Source organism: Argiope bruennichi, chromosome 8 (genome assembly GCF_947563725.1).
Source record: "Argiope bruennichi chromosome 8, qqArgBrue1.1, whole genome shotgun sequence".
Classification (NCBI taxonomy): domain Eukaryota; kingdom Metazoa; phylum Arthropoda; class Arachnida; order Araneae; family Araneidae; genus Argiope; species Argiope bruennichi.
In genome coordinates this window covers 7,554,794-7,569,970 of record NC_079158.1, presented here as the reverse complement: position 1 = coordinate 7,569,970, position 15,177 = coordinate 7,554,794, and the positions used below count along the sequence as shown (strand labels likewise).

The window sequence follows — 15,177 nt, the reverse complement described above, 5'->3', positions numbered from 1 at the left end:
GAAAATAATTTCATATTGTTTATTGATGAAAGAATTAAATTGAAATAATTTTCAATTCCTCCATAAGTTTAAAAAAACTCATTCATTGCAGTGATTCATGCTACAATAAAATTATTTTATACATTATATAATCATTCTAATTTTAAAATCTGGCCTCAACCCCTCTCGCCGGAACAAGTGCTTTTCACTTCCTTATTTCCATGTCCAAAGAAACCGAAAAGTCCGCCTAAAAACCAAGAAAAACCCTCTTTGTACAATAGCCAGATCCGTTAACCATCTTCAGCTCACCATTTTTAACCACAGAGAAACAGAGTTCGTTGGAAGAGCAACTTGCACCACTTTCATCCAGAGAAACTTTGAGTTCTTTTCCAGGCGCCAAACTTGACACAGATTATGTGTTCGGATGTGGAACAGGGCCTAAGGGTTGATCCCGATGTCGATGTACTGAGGAAGGGATGTTTTTGGATTAAAAGAAGAGCAGGCCCACTCCTGACCGGTCTAGCGTCACATTTACTCTGGCCCTCACATCGGCAACAAGGCAGATCAGCAATGGCAGCAGCAGTGAGAGTTCTACTGGTCTTAGCTCTACTTTCAGTGGGTGAGTAGTGCTCTACTGAATGTTGCAGTTGAGTGTTGGTTTACTGAGGAATGTAGGGGCATATAGTTTGATTCGATAAACATTTTGTGAATAGGAACCTTTTTTTATGTTGAATAACGTTAACATTTGGTAACTTTAATTTCGGCTTCAAATTTTTTTAATGTTAGACAGTTTTGTTGGTATGTTTTATACCTATGCCGTCTCTCTCTCTCTCTCTCTCTTATTTATTTATGTTTAAATTGGGTGTCAGATATTTTTATTCTGATAAAAATTATTCTTATGACACTGCGAAATTTCATTTTATTGTTGCTTAGATTTTTTTTCTAATTTAAATGATTTTAGCAATTAAGGGGAAGATTTCCTTGGCCCTGATTTCAGTAATGTTGGCAAACATTTCTAAGGTTTAGTTTAAGATTTCCATATTTCGATAAAAATAATTATTAGGTTATTTCTCTTCAAAGATTTTTTTTGTTTTTGTTTTTTACAAAATAACTTAAATTTATTATTTCTTATTACTTTCCGAATGACAGTTAAGAAACAATTAAGCAATTAAGACTAAGGTTTTACAGCTTTGAATATAATTTAATAGATGAATATTTGAACAATTTTGTTTAGTTAAAACGTAAGTTGACGAGACATTTCCATTTGAAGAACATAACAAAATTTTAATTTTCAGTTTGATACTTAGTTCAAAATTTATTCTACCAATTCTTTTCGAATTTTGTGGTTATTCGAAGTTAAATTTTGTTATTTTAAGATTTGTTATTAATCTTCTGCATACTTTCATTTTTTATATTTATGCAGAGATTAAATCGATTTAACTGTAAAAAAAAATATTTCTTTTCTTTATTTGGTAAGAAGAAATATATATATTTCATAATTTATTATCAGATTTTAAAGAAATCAGAATAAAAAGAATAAAGTAATTCAAAATTGATTCTTAATTAATTGTTTAGAAAATATTTTTTAAAGGTTTAACGCTGTTTCTTGTTATTACCTTTTAAACAACCTAAAATTTCAAAAAAATCAGATAATCTTCCAATTGAAGATAAAAACGCAAGCAATAGACGATGCTGTAAATGAAAATTTCTTTAAAAATAATTTATGTTTAGTTGTGAATTATTCATGGCTTCATTACTCTTACGGAATTCAAGGGAAAAAGTATTTCATCTAAAATGGTGGGGTTATTCTTTTTTCTACTTTGCTTATGTACATGCGATCATGCATTAGTTTCTTCAGTCGATCGCATTTACTATCTTTTAAAACAACTCACGAATCTATTGAAAATTCCAATTAAATCTAACATTATTTAATTCACTTTATAAAATAATTTATAATTCTAAAACTACTAGTCTTTAATTTCACCGTAAATATTCTTTAGAGTTGTCGAATTTCTATACGTCATTATTTCATTTCTATTTTTCATCAAAACGACTTCGAAGTATAAACTTCACTTTCGCCTTCACTAAAAAATAAAAGGAAATGATATAAATTTCTATTTTTAAGATTGTAAGAAACAAATAATAATGACAATTTTCTGCTAAAGATGCAGTACGAATTTGCCAAATGTTACTGTCTCAATATAAATAGAAAACTGTGAATGATGCCTTAGGAATTTAAGTTTAAATACATAGTTTTTCCTTGTAAAAAAAGCATTATAGAACACATGTCATGTAAAAAGTACGGAAAAATTATCAAAACCTAAGAATAAATTAAGAATACTTTTATAACAAAATATTCGATACTAAGAATTCAAGTATGATATTCAATTATTTTATTTTATGATATTAAGTAAATAAGGTATGCAATTTATTTTTTTCAATTTTTCTTTTTCTGCAAAACATGCCGATTGCTTAAAATTACAAGTATAAGTTGAATTCTAGTCAAGTTCTTTGAACTATTACAAAAAAGTGGTACACATCATATGCTGTTTCAGAACTTAAACCAATAAATTATTTCTTTCACAGAGTTTTTTTTTTCGATTTGTTCCTTAGATGAAATATTCTTTTTTTTTGTTGTCATTTTATATTTATTTTCTTTTTCGCAATTTGTTTTGATTGTCTTAAATTTATCATAATACTTTTATATTAAAGAAAGATACATTTTAATAAATATAACGTAAATTTTAGCGTTTTCTTTCTCAGATGTATATTAGTATTGATTTTCTTAATTATTTCTAATATTTTATTTTAAAAAGGGGTAATTTCATTTTGCAGAACAGCTGCTTAAAATATAGTTCGTTGAAAAAATATTTTCTATCTGTATTTTAATTTTTTGTGAATTTCTTAAACAATTGCCAGCAAATTTTCAAATAAATACCTCACATTTTATTTCTTCGCATAAAATTATTTTTCACTTAATTCTGGTGCAATGGAAAATGAAATAAGATAATTTAAAGACATTATTGTGCGGTGTATGGATTTTTAAATTTTTTCCATTTTTATAATTAACTAACATAAATTTGTTTTCAAGAGAAAAGGGATGAAAACGTTATCACAATTTAATGTGACCATATTATGATTTTTGGAACATTTTCATAATTGTAATAGACCGATAATTGGAATAATTTAAAATACCGAATAATATACCGAAACCGTGCTAAGGACAACTTACATCCTGAATTCAATCAAAGCAAAGAAGTGAAAAAATTTGTATTATAAAATGAATAATTTTTTGACTATAGGTGATAATTATAATATTACATGATTAAGATGCCTCTATCTTTGCGTCACGTGGAAATTTCTTTATTAGAATTCAATGTTAGTAGCACCGGAGAGGTGGGGGACTGAAAGAATAATGATCGCATATACATATTTAATCCCAAATGATGAACTAAATGTCAACAATACATAATCATAAAGAAATGGTTAGTGTAACAAACAATTCGGAATGCTTCCCCCCCTTTTTTTTTTAATATTTTGAAAACAGACCCGTTTTGTGTTTGGATTTGCTATGTAGAGAAGAAAATCTCGCCTTCATTTTGAAACGATTTCTCTTTGTTTTGACTGGTTGCCCTTTTGATGCGAAGAATATGTGGTATCTGAGTAAAATGTAAAATTGCCAATTTCAAAATAAAAACTTAAAGTTGCATTAAAATATCATTCGATAAGCAAAGTCAGTTGTATACACTATTCGAAATAAAGTATTTTTATGAATTAAGGGAAATAAAAGCAGCCATAACTTCCTCTCTTATTCTCATCAAAAGGGGGGTGGGGGTGGAGGAGTTTCAAAATTTTTTGCTGCGGTTCTTATTTTGCAAAGACATGAGATGAATGTCGTACACTTTAATATCTTTAACAACCTCAACTTTTGTGGAAAGATATCATTCCTAAAATTACTTCGCTAGAGGCTTGCCATTAAAGGCCGTTATTTTGAGGCTGCATTACGTTCCAATGACGATACTTGTTAAATAACTGAGTGATTTGGAAAAAAAATTTGCATCAATCAATACTTAGATATGTCTGCTGCAACTACAAACTAATGGCTAAAATAAAAGAAAATGGATCAAAATCATACATACATTGTTTCGAATGTTCTTTCATTGCACAATTCAATTCTCACACATGATTGAGCAGCAAGGGTATATCTGAACAGAAAGCGAAAACACTTGAAGAAGATCGACCCTTGTTAAACAATCAACAAAAGTGCTCCAGCATACAAGGAAGGCGTGCTTGAGCACTTCAAACATAGCCGCCATGCCTTCTCATCCGATAAAGTGCGTTTCGAATGTTGCACTTTCTTTGCAGTTCAACAGATTTGTTGGGAAGAGAGTAGAAATTTCCCACATGACCTTACAAACTTGCACTTTCGTTATACGAACAAGGATGTTAAACAAGGATACTCCTTGTCAAAATTCCTGAAAATTAAAGTGGAGTGAAAATCCGACATAATTTTGAATCATTCAGAATACTAATTTAGATGCACATGCATGCATACAGGCGAAATTCGAAACAATTCATTTGTACGACAAAACGAATAATGTTAAACTTTAAAAAAACATGAACAAACTAACAAATATTTCACTAATGAACGTATTTTTTAATTATTTTATGATGCTCACATTTCCAAAAGATTTCCTTTATCAAAGAAAAAGATTAATTTTGAAAATAATTATTCATAACATCAAACAAATAATTACTCACTATTCAAATTATTACCTAGCATTTTATTTCTTCAATACTTTTGAACCATTTCTAAATATAGACAACTTTTTGGGAGGGCTGGCATTTCTGGATATAGCTGTGTTTGATTTTTCCTCAGCTAAGAATGAAAGTTCTGTTTGAGTAAGACAGTGGCTTTTCACTAACTCTCGCTGAATATGGAAATTGTGTCACATTAGTTGCGCACACAGCAAAACCACTTTCTAACTCATCTGCTATGAAAGGGAAAATGCGTTAGGTGTAGTTCAAAGATATAGGCAGAACATACAACTTTGAAAACTTATGTATTGCATTAATTAAAAAGGAAAAATGAAACAGTGTTATTAAAAAAGACTTACCGCTTAGTAAGTGGATGCATGATACAATATTGTTTTTAAAAAGCTTGTGACTTTTGCTTAGAAATAATGGATGCAATGTTCAAAAAGTTTTTCAATCTAAAAAAGTAAAGTATTTCTTCCTTGATGTCGATATCCGTTGTAAAGTCAGATTATTCTGGCATTTTTATTAATTATTCGGCATTCTGTAAAGAACTGTTCATAAATGAAACTCCATTAGATTCTAAAATGGCTGTTAAAATACCCACAATAACGGGCATTAGAGTAGCAGGAGTAACAATTGGGAAAAGAAAGGTTCGTAGGGAAGTGAGGCACTTTTTAAATATGCATGGATAGAAGAATTAATAAATTTTCCATAATATCTTGCCCATTGAAGTTTTGCTGACATTTGTGACTCCGAAATTTTACACGCAGTTTTGTTTAAAGAAAATAAATATTTTACAGTTTGCAAAATACATACATCCATTTTTAAAGATGTTCATTATTTATCAAAATATTATAGAAATTATTAAAGGGACTATCAAAAATGGGCCCCTGAAAGAGAATGAAACTAACCAGTAAAATAAATTTAATTAGTTTTGTCAAGATTAGATAATTCATCTTTTAATTTCAATACTAAACACAGCAGTTTACAACATCAGTATTTTCTGCACTTATTTAACGCTTAAGGCGACAGTTCTTGGTTCTTTTCACTTAAAGTCATATTTAACAAATGTATCGATCAATTTTATCAAAGCAGTGGAAGTTGTTGCTTTGCAGTGCTGAGCCGGATTCGCCCAGTGCTGCAATTTCTTCCTTCAAAATATTATTGTCTCACTTAATGTGCTCTACTTTGGAAATTTTCTGAGTCGCCAAGAATCTAATAATTATATAGATAATGAATATTCACATTCTAATACATTCAATAAAAAAATAAAAGTACCAAGAAGTTGATTTTCAAAATTGCAAAGATAAATGCATGGTGTTATGATGCTATTTTTGCTCTAGATCGAATTAAGCTGAGCTTTCATTGCCAAGTTCGTGGAATGTTCGCCAAACGGTCACTATCTTGGATTGAGGCAAGAAAATGAAATCTTGATAAAGAAAGAAATATTCAATTTCATTTTTTGTGAATTCAGCAGAAACCATCTGCAATGTCAATTTCATGTTATTGTTTTAAAAAATTATAATTTGGTGATCATAATAAAATCTTAAGTCTAATCAAACAAATTTCGAGAAAGTGAATGAGATTCAGCGAAAAGTCTGGAAATTTCCTGATTTTTCATACTTCCCTGAATTTGAAAAACACACATTTGGCGTTACTTCTGTTATCTGTCTTGTCAATGATAACTTAAAAACGCATTGAGCTAGACGAATGGAAGTTGGCACACGGTCTTTATACCAAATTTGTAAATATATATTAAATATTTTGAGCAAAACTCGTTCAGTGGGAGACTGCTGTCCGGCTGTTCGAATATAAGTTAACACGATAGCTACTAACTTAAATAGCAAGATGGATAAAATTTGGTACATAGATTTAAAATGTATTGTGCAGATATCTATCGCGTTTTGAGTCAAATCCAACAAAAGATTGACCACCTGTTTTTAATTTGAGAAGCGTGTAAATGCGATAACTCAAAAACGCAGTGATTTAAATATTTCAAATTTAGTACATATTTTTTGACAACTATCGTAGTTCTACGAATTTTGATTTTCATTGGTAGGGGAAAACGCGTGTAAAACAGAAATTCGATTTTCAGATACTATTAACCACAATCCAGGGATTCATTGCCAAAACCCTAGCCAAGGATTACACGATAGATTCAGTAAAAATGCTAAGTTCACGCCAAAGGTTAATATTTCGTATTCATGTGCGCCAAAGCCATGCCAAACGTTCTCTGGGATGACACTTTTATTAAAGAGTATGCGATAAAGTTTTGAGGAATCCACCCCCAATTGTTGCAACTATCTCCTTCAAATATATAGGAACAGGCAAACAAATCGACAGACTGCTTGTTAACGAATCTAATGGCAAATTGGATACAGATTTCCAATTTTGGTAAATAAATCACGCATCAAAATTAATACCTCTATCTTATAGAGTTTTTGGAGGATTGCTTTCACATACCATGAACAGACCGATCAAAAGACATTCTTGCTGTCACATTTAGATTAGGTTTTAACTTTGGTTCTAAAAATGCAGCCATGTGCCAAATTATATCTATTTTGATTGTTATGCAATCGGCTTCGCGAATAGACATAATTCTAAAAATGAATCATATTTGGCCATCTGGTAAATGCAGAGAAGCTTACACACTATCCCGTGCTTTAAAGTAAAACATGAAGAGAATAGATACTTATCACATTTCTGAGACCTTCCATCGAATACCAAAAAGAAAGTAATATTCTGTCCATCATATCCTGTCTCATTTCTTTTCTTCAAATTTTAATATAGAATGAAAAAAAAAAAACATTTTTACCAACCATTTAATCAATATGGCAAATTTTTTTCACATCTGAAATGAATACGAGGCTAAATAAAATGCATTAGTGCTTAAATTTATCCCGTCATATTTGTAATTGGTTGCGGAAAATTTAGATCTTTTTTCATTTCTTCTTGAAAAGCACGGAAAATTGAGATGAGTCATGTTGCTTGCCAAGTAAGCGATTCGTGCTCTATGAAATACAGAGGAGCACTGTAGAATGTCAAACCTGATTTGTAATGCTACAGGTTTCTAAAAGACAGACACAAATATTCTACCAGATATAGCATGGGACGGCTATTTTGAGCAAGCACAAATAATTTATTTAAATATGAAGCATTTATTCCGAAGAGTTTTAAACATTGCAAAGTAAAAATAGAACAACTGTTTATAAAAAATTCTTTATTCCTTGTATTTTCTTGGGACCCGCCTTTTATTCAGGATTATTCTAATAATATCCTCATCTATTCGATACGTACAACAGATAGAGTGAAGTTTCATATCTTGAAAGAGATAATTAGGTTTTTAAGAATAAGCATAAGTAGATTCACCTAATTTCATTTTCAAAGACATAACGCTGTAATTCTTCGAGGTTTTAAAGGTTGTTTTTTTAAAATATCAAATTGTACTTAAAACAAATAATTTAATTGAACGTTAAAACAAAAACAAAAAAAAAATGCTTTCATAGAACTGTTATGTATTAATATAACGTGAGATAAAAAGTTTAAATATCTAATGTTCATATGATTGTAAATTTAACTTTTGTGAATTTCATTTGTGTAGATCAAATTTAAGTAAGAATTTTGAAGTATTTTAAAAAATGCCTTTATTAGGAATATATTCTGAATTTTATTGTTATTTTATCTCTGTTACCTATGCAAAAATGGTTTATATATCGTCTTTACCGATTTTCCATCTCTTTTATTTCTAAATCATTAGATACTTTTTGTAAACAATGTGACAAAAACTATTTCATTAAACAATGGTAGAGGAAAGTATATTTGGTAATTTAAAAGTACAAAAAGCTACTCTTGCCCTACTGAAGTATTCGGAATAAACTGAAAAATCCGCATCATCGAGTTGGCACTCTGCTGAGAACTCTGGTTGAGTTCTATTCATCAGCCATCATGATACAACCTCTCTCGTAGAAAATATGCCCCATCATTGGTATAAAGATTGTCAACCCTATAACATTAATTTATTTTCAAAAAAGCTAGAATCAATCACCATAACGGAAGATTCAAATCCACATTTTTGATATGACCCCTGATCTGGGTACCTCAAGATATATACATAAAATCGGTCATAAAGATCAATTCTATAAGCATTTTGCTTTATTTAAAGTTAAGTTAACCTAATGTTCGTATAATTTATTTCAGAAATCTTATATTTAATCAGAATACTTTGTTTGTACTATTTATCATTAAATTATCAAATGAGAATTTTAATACAAAATATCACTCTGTATTCTTTGGTCTATAAAAAGGAAAGAAATTTATACAGGTTTAAGATATTGAAAGGAATTCAAAATAAGTATGACTACTATCACCATATCTGAATGATGTGTATTCTTGAATATCAAGAAACAAATACAATCAGAAAGAAAAAAAATTAAGGAAAAAAATAATATCTGATGAAAACAAGATATATATATTTTTTTTACTCTTTCATTTAATATGCATTAATTAAACTGAAATTTAACATTGTGAGAATCGATAAAACTCCTGTACTACTTCCATTTTTCAAATAACAAGCATTCCGACTGCGAATGAATTATTACAAAATGAAGAATGTATCGCTTCTTTTTAAAGGGGACACCTTCCATCTTTCCCAATTATTCATTCTTGTTATTTTCTTTGCCAACATTTTTCTATGTCTTAAAAAATGTATACTTTTGTGATTTGCTGTTCTATTATCTCCAACAGAGATTCTTGAACTGTTACCACTTATTATTGCAGACAGGCTTATATTTTCTTTCAAAAATAAAAGTATTATAACACTGATGATACTTAATGACAAAATGGAGCTGAATACGTTCATTGAAACACATCACACAAGGAGCTGTAAATAACTCCGTTCTTCTACAGACGTCCCGAATTCTACAAACCAGTTTTTAAATAACGCCATTCGCTTTAGAATGATCAAAAATATAAAGTTAATAATGGTTATAATTCAGTTTAAAAGAAAACGCAATATTAATGTTGTTTTATATTTAACATCAGCGAAAAGAGTAGAAATTAAAAAGCTATAAGAAAACTTCAAAGTAACAATATCTCACGTTTTGGCATCAAGTAATATTTCAAATATAAATATTTTTTATTCTATCTCTTTATCTCTAGGATAAAGAAATGAAACTATTTACTTATCTTTGACTTTATTTGATTTTTTTATGTGTTTGTGTCACGCTTTTAATGAGAGCAAAGATAGATAGTAAACAGGACATTGTTTGAATATAAATGGAGATTTTCTCTTTTGCGTGAGCTGCCTGACTTTTAACATTGCATTTTATGAGTTTTGGAGTATTCTATTTGCTTATTATATCTTAATTCAGATCTTTTAGCTATTTCAGGCTTTTGAACCATGTCAACAAATATATAAATCTTAAATATATTCTAAGATAATATTTGTTTTGTTCAAAAAAAAAATTCTTCACTTTCTTTTTCATCATTTCTTATTATCTCAGAAATGTTAAATGAGAAGAAAAGACATTACTTAGAAATACGCATCTTTATTGTCCCTCTACGTTCTCAAATATTCTCACAAAATTTCACCTTTTGTATTTAATTTCATTGTAAATAAAGAAAATCGAATATTTGTTTTGGACTCTTTGGACCGATTGAGTCAAAATTTGATGTAAATCTGCAGCTTTGGTGTCGAGACCCCATTATGGAATTAATTTTAATTATCATTTAAATTTATCTAATTAGTCACATTTTGGGGTTATTATGTTCACGTACAAATAAATAAACAAATAAAAAAACAAATTGCTCTTTGAAGCGTTTGAAAAAATTAAATAAAAATCTACGATTCTTGTGAAAAGATCATATTCTCAAATTCACTCATATAGCTTGCTATGTTGCTGACTTACCGCATATATGATTACGCAATCGAGCATATCGACAGACAGTCAACCAGGCAATGATCCAAAATTTGATATAAATCCATAATTTATAAAATTTTATCAAATACCAAATTTTATCCATCTAATAGATTGCGTTTTTCAGTTACCGTGTTCAAATGCATATGGAAGAAAAACACGCTTTCTTTTGATAGATTATTTTATCCATACCTACTTGGTGTAAAATTCAGACACCAAATTTCATTCTGCTGAGGTTTTTTTTTTTTTTTTTTTTTTTTTTTTTTTTTTTTGAAAAGAGGTCATTGTGCTCAAAGCAGACTGCGTCATTTCGGAAGCTATATATTATTATTCTTGTGCTCATTCAGGTAATCTGAAAGCTGCAGGCTCATCCAATTCCCAAGATAAGATATTTTGACGATTGCTATACTTTTTCTTTCTGTGCATCGCAAGCAAAACACACACACGCATACACGCACGCACACACATGCACGCACACAAAAACAGATATTTTTGTACCATTTATCTGATTAGTTTCGATTCTTCAGATGTATCACTACACGGAGCATATAAAATGAAAGTTTACATTACTAAATTTGTTTTGTGTTCAGATTCATCATTGTCGCAGGCGAATGGCGCTTCAAAGAGGAGCAAAAACATAATGATAGAAATAGCGAATGGTAGCTAAAAAAAACCACTCATGAAATAAATCTAGATATTAAATTTTCTGCATATATTTAAATACCTCTTCTTTTTTCAAACTTTCTGCTTCTCGGTGGGATTAATGAGAGGCATCACAGACATGGTGATGAGAGGTTTCCCTATGGTTTTTGATTTCCGGTCTGCATATTAAGATTGCCGAATTGGATTACCTCTGCTACCAAGCCGGAACAAACTTTCTACGAAAGGGGTTGTACCATATGATCATTAGGACTCTGCTATAGTTTTCATCTCTCCGGATATTTGGACACAATGGGAGTCATTCCGACGAAATAATCTAAACTACTTGGGGTGGATGCCAAATGAATATGGTTGAGAAGTTGCCGGAGAAGTAAGCTGCTTTCTTCTTTAGATCAGCAGCAGTGATGATGCGTTGTAGTTGCCACATTCCGATGAAAGGATCATACCTGTAGTAACTGGCGGTTGAAGGGTACTCCTTTTTTAACTGACTTTAGTAACCATAATACTGTTCGCGATCATCTATCATTTGATTGTCATGATTCAGTTTGAATTACCCAAGCTATCTGCTTTATTATTAGTGAATAAGAAAAATTAAAAACTTACATACATTCATTTTGTCGCAAGCTAACGTTTTTGGAGCAGCCTTTCACGTTGAAATTATTACAGTTTCAGTATGTTTTAAATCACAAGCATTTGAATGTTAACATTAAACAAATTAAGAAACATTAAGTTTGTATTATAGGTATAACAAGGTGTAATGTGATCATGAGGTGTTTTGTACTTAATCTCAATGCAGACGTTCCTAAAGATAATTAGTAACAACAGTTTGAAATTTGTAGACGAATTATACTCAAAAGAAAAAAAAATCGTAAGTTTTAAAATTAATCCTTTGGTAGTAAAAAGAACAAATAAATTAGAGTTATAATTGGAGCTCGCGGTATTTATTTAATTTATTCGCAAGATAAGAATGTTGTTTGTATTATAATTAGTCCATAAATGTTTTTAACACTGTATCTTTTTAACTGAATTTACGAAAATATCTTGTATTTTAATGGAGATACGCTTATATTTTTTTAGGAATTACCACCCTGGCAGTAGCTTCGGAATCGGAAGATAATAACCAAGTATCTGCTGAGGTAAGAATATTAGTTTTTTTCTCAACAAAAGACAGACTGAAGTGTATCGTGATAGAATAACAACAGGATCAATTTTATCAAATGGCGTTTAATATTGTACAAATCACAAGCTTGGAAAAAAAATAGAAATGTGAAATTTGAAAAGCACGAAACAATAAATGAATTGAAATGTATTGAAGCTGTAGTGTTATATATAGGCACGAAATACATATTACGAATTCTAACATAAGTTTTGATTTCATTTGAATTTAATTTACATCAAATCTTGATTTAAATTAAATTCCGGTTATAGCAGTTTAATAAATTAAATTTGCTATTAACTTTCTGTTTCATATACAGTTAATTGTAATATGCAACTTAAAATATTCATCGAAAATATATTCATGTAAAATTTCCATAATATGACCGATAAATTTAAACTAAAGATTCAACTATATTTTGAATGATTGTCTATTATCTAATCGTTATAAACGTTTTCCTAGATAAATGAAAAAGCAGTATCAACAAACTTAAAATTCTGCTGCTCAGGAAGTATTGAGAATTTTTTCAAACCAATAGTATTAAAATGGGCAGAAATTTTCACCTTCCCACCTGTTAGATATCTTATTAAAATTACACGCACACATACACTGAATATGATTGACGTAGAGAATTTAGTCCGGTTTTTTCCCCCTCTCTCTTCTCTGGCATGTAACGAGGAAAAGAATAGGAAAAAGTTCCACGCAAAAGGCATACTCATAGATCTGAACATCTAAATGGGAGAAATTATATGCAGATTTAAAAGAAGAAAGTAGATAGAGCCATTAAAATTCAAAATGTACAGTTGAGGGTGAAAAGGATGAAACAAGAGGCATTTGAGGTGCTGTGATGTATAATTCAAAAATAGCTTTATTCTTTTATATATTTCTATTAAAAACCTTTGTTTTGATTTTAACTATTTTTTTATTTGATAAAATTCAATAAGACTAAAATTTAAAAATTATAAACAATTTTCATGCTTACCATTCAGCTTACCAGTTTTAAAGACCAATCTATATCTTCGAACAGTTATAAATGGCTCATTCATAGTTAAAAACTAAAACTGTTGCTTTAACTATGAAAAATCTTCTGAAATAAGATGCAATTGTCTCAGAAAATATTTTAAACTGTTTTTTCTGTAACTCTTATTTTAAATTTATTACTAAAGGAATGACCGAAACTTTTTTTTTCAGAAATATTATTACAATATAGACTAAGACAGAAGTCCATTAAATCTTGAAAGAAAGCTATTTTTCTGTAAAAACCTACAAAATCCTCAAGAATTAAGAAAGTACAGAGTATATAAATTGAGAACCATGAAATCAAAAATAAGATATTTGCAATCGATCATTTTTCAAGAAATATTAAACAATTAAAAGAAAAACAATGTCTTAAAATATTTTACCAAGATATCAAATAAAAAATGGCGATACAATGATTTCATTTTGAATAAAAAGTGAAGTCTGTAATCTTAGCATAGATAAATTCGAAACGGCAGCTTCATACATTAGCATTTACCTTGGTGTATTTATGGCATCAAAACTGTAAGACAATCGAAAAATTTAAGATATCGCTATTATTCCATTATAAAAGAACTAGATCAATACAAGCTTTTAATGATCGCTTTGTTCCAATGATCCTTGCCAATTAGAATAAAGAAAAGCTAGAAAGACAAAAGCAACTTATTGTATCCTAAGCTTTCGTGTCGCTCGTATGTTCAGGAAAGTTTCTTAAGAGAGAGATGAAGGTGCATTGCTTTGAACCTATATTTTATTTGAATTAATTCGAAAAGGAATTTTAATACAGATTCTAGATAACTTGTACTGAATGAAGCAGATTATATAGTTACATCTTAATGCTAACTATATAAATTGCTTCATTCAGTACAAGTTATATTTGGCCGTTATTTGCCATTTGAAATTTAGCATTATTCTCTAAGAAAACTTATATGCATTATCATTAAACATTTATTCCTGTTAGGGGAAAAAAAGAACATCTTTCGCACATTGAACTGTTATCTAACAATAGCAAATAAAATCAGAAAAGATAATTTTACAATTATATGCGTTCATCAAAAATGTTCAGCTTGGTAATTAATTAATTTATATTTTATCAGTGAAAGCTGATTTTTAAAAATTTCGAATCAAAAGTTCTGTAGCTTTTGGCCTTATTTTATAATCTATACTTATAATAAAGCTCAATGTGTGTGTGTGTGTGTGTGTGTGTTGGCGCTCTACAGGCCAGGTCATTTGACATACAGCTATCAAATTTGGTCGGGAATGTACACCTGGGGTCTCTTTTTTTGAAATTTTAATTAGAATTTTAATTATTAATTAAAAACTAACTTTCCCGCCAAAAAAATCTTCCATTTTCCCCACCGCCAAAATAATCTTCCATTTTCCCCACCGCCAAATGAGTAAGGCTTCAATATTTTTTTTCTCCCAACAGTAATGAGGCTAGGGTTAAATGTTTTTCGGCGGATTATTTCAAACGATTCTGTTTATTTTCTTAATGTTTTATGCATTTAAAATTAAACATTGTTAATTAATCCATGTTTCAGATTCATTCTGAAGTACTTTTGAATTAAAATAACACTGAATAAAGGAAATTAAAAATGTATAATCTGCATAGCGTTACCCCAACTGGCGTAGAAAAATTCACGCATTTGCATTACCGTAATTGGCGAAGAAAATTCACGCATGCTCATTGTG

At 29.6% G+C, this 15,177-nt stretch overlaps 1 protein-coding gene across 1 annotated transcript in view; it reads left to right on the top strand.

The window, feature by feature from the left end:
- The first annotated feature begins 359 nt into the window (after positions 1 to 359).
- LOC129981263 (uncharacterized) overlaps positions 360 to 15,177 on the top strand; it is a 35,176-nt gene continuing 20,358 nt past the window's right edge. The window contains exons 1-2 of the mRNA XM_056092033.1: positions 360 to 598; positions 12,390 to 12,448. Coding sequence (XP_055948008.1) covers positions 394 to 598; positions 12,390 to 12,448 — 264 coding nt within the window. The 5' untranslated portion in view covers positions 360 to 393. The remainder of the gene's footprint in view (positions 599 to 12,389; positions 12,449 to 15,177) is intronic.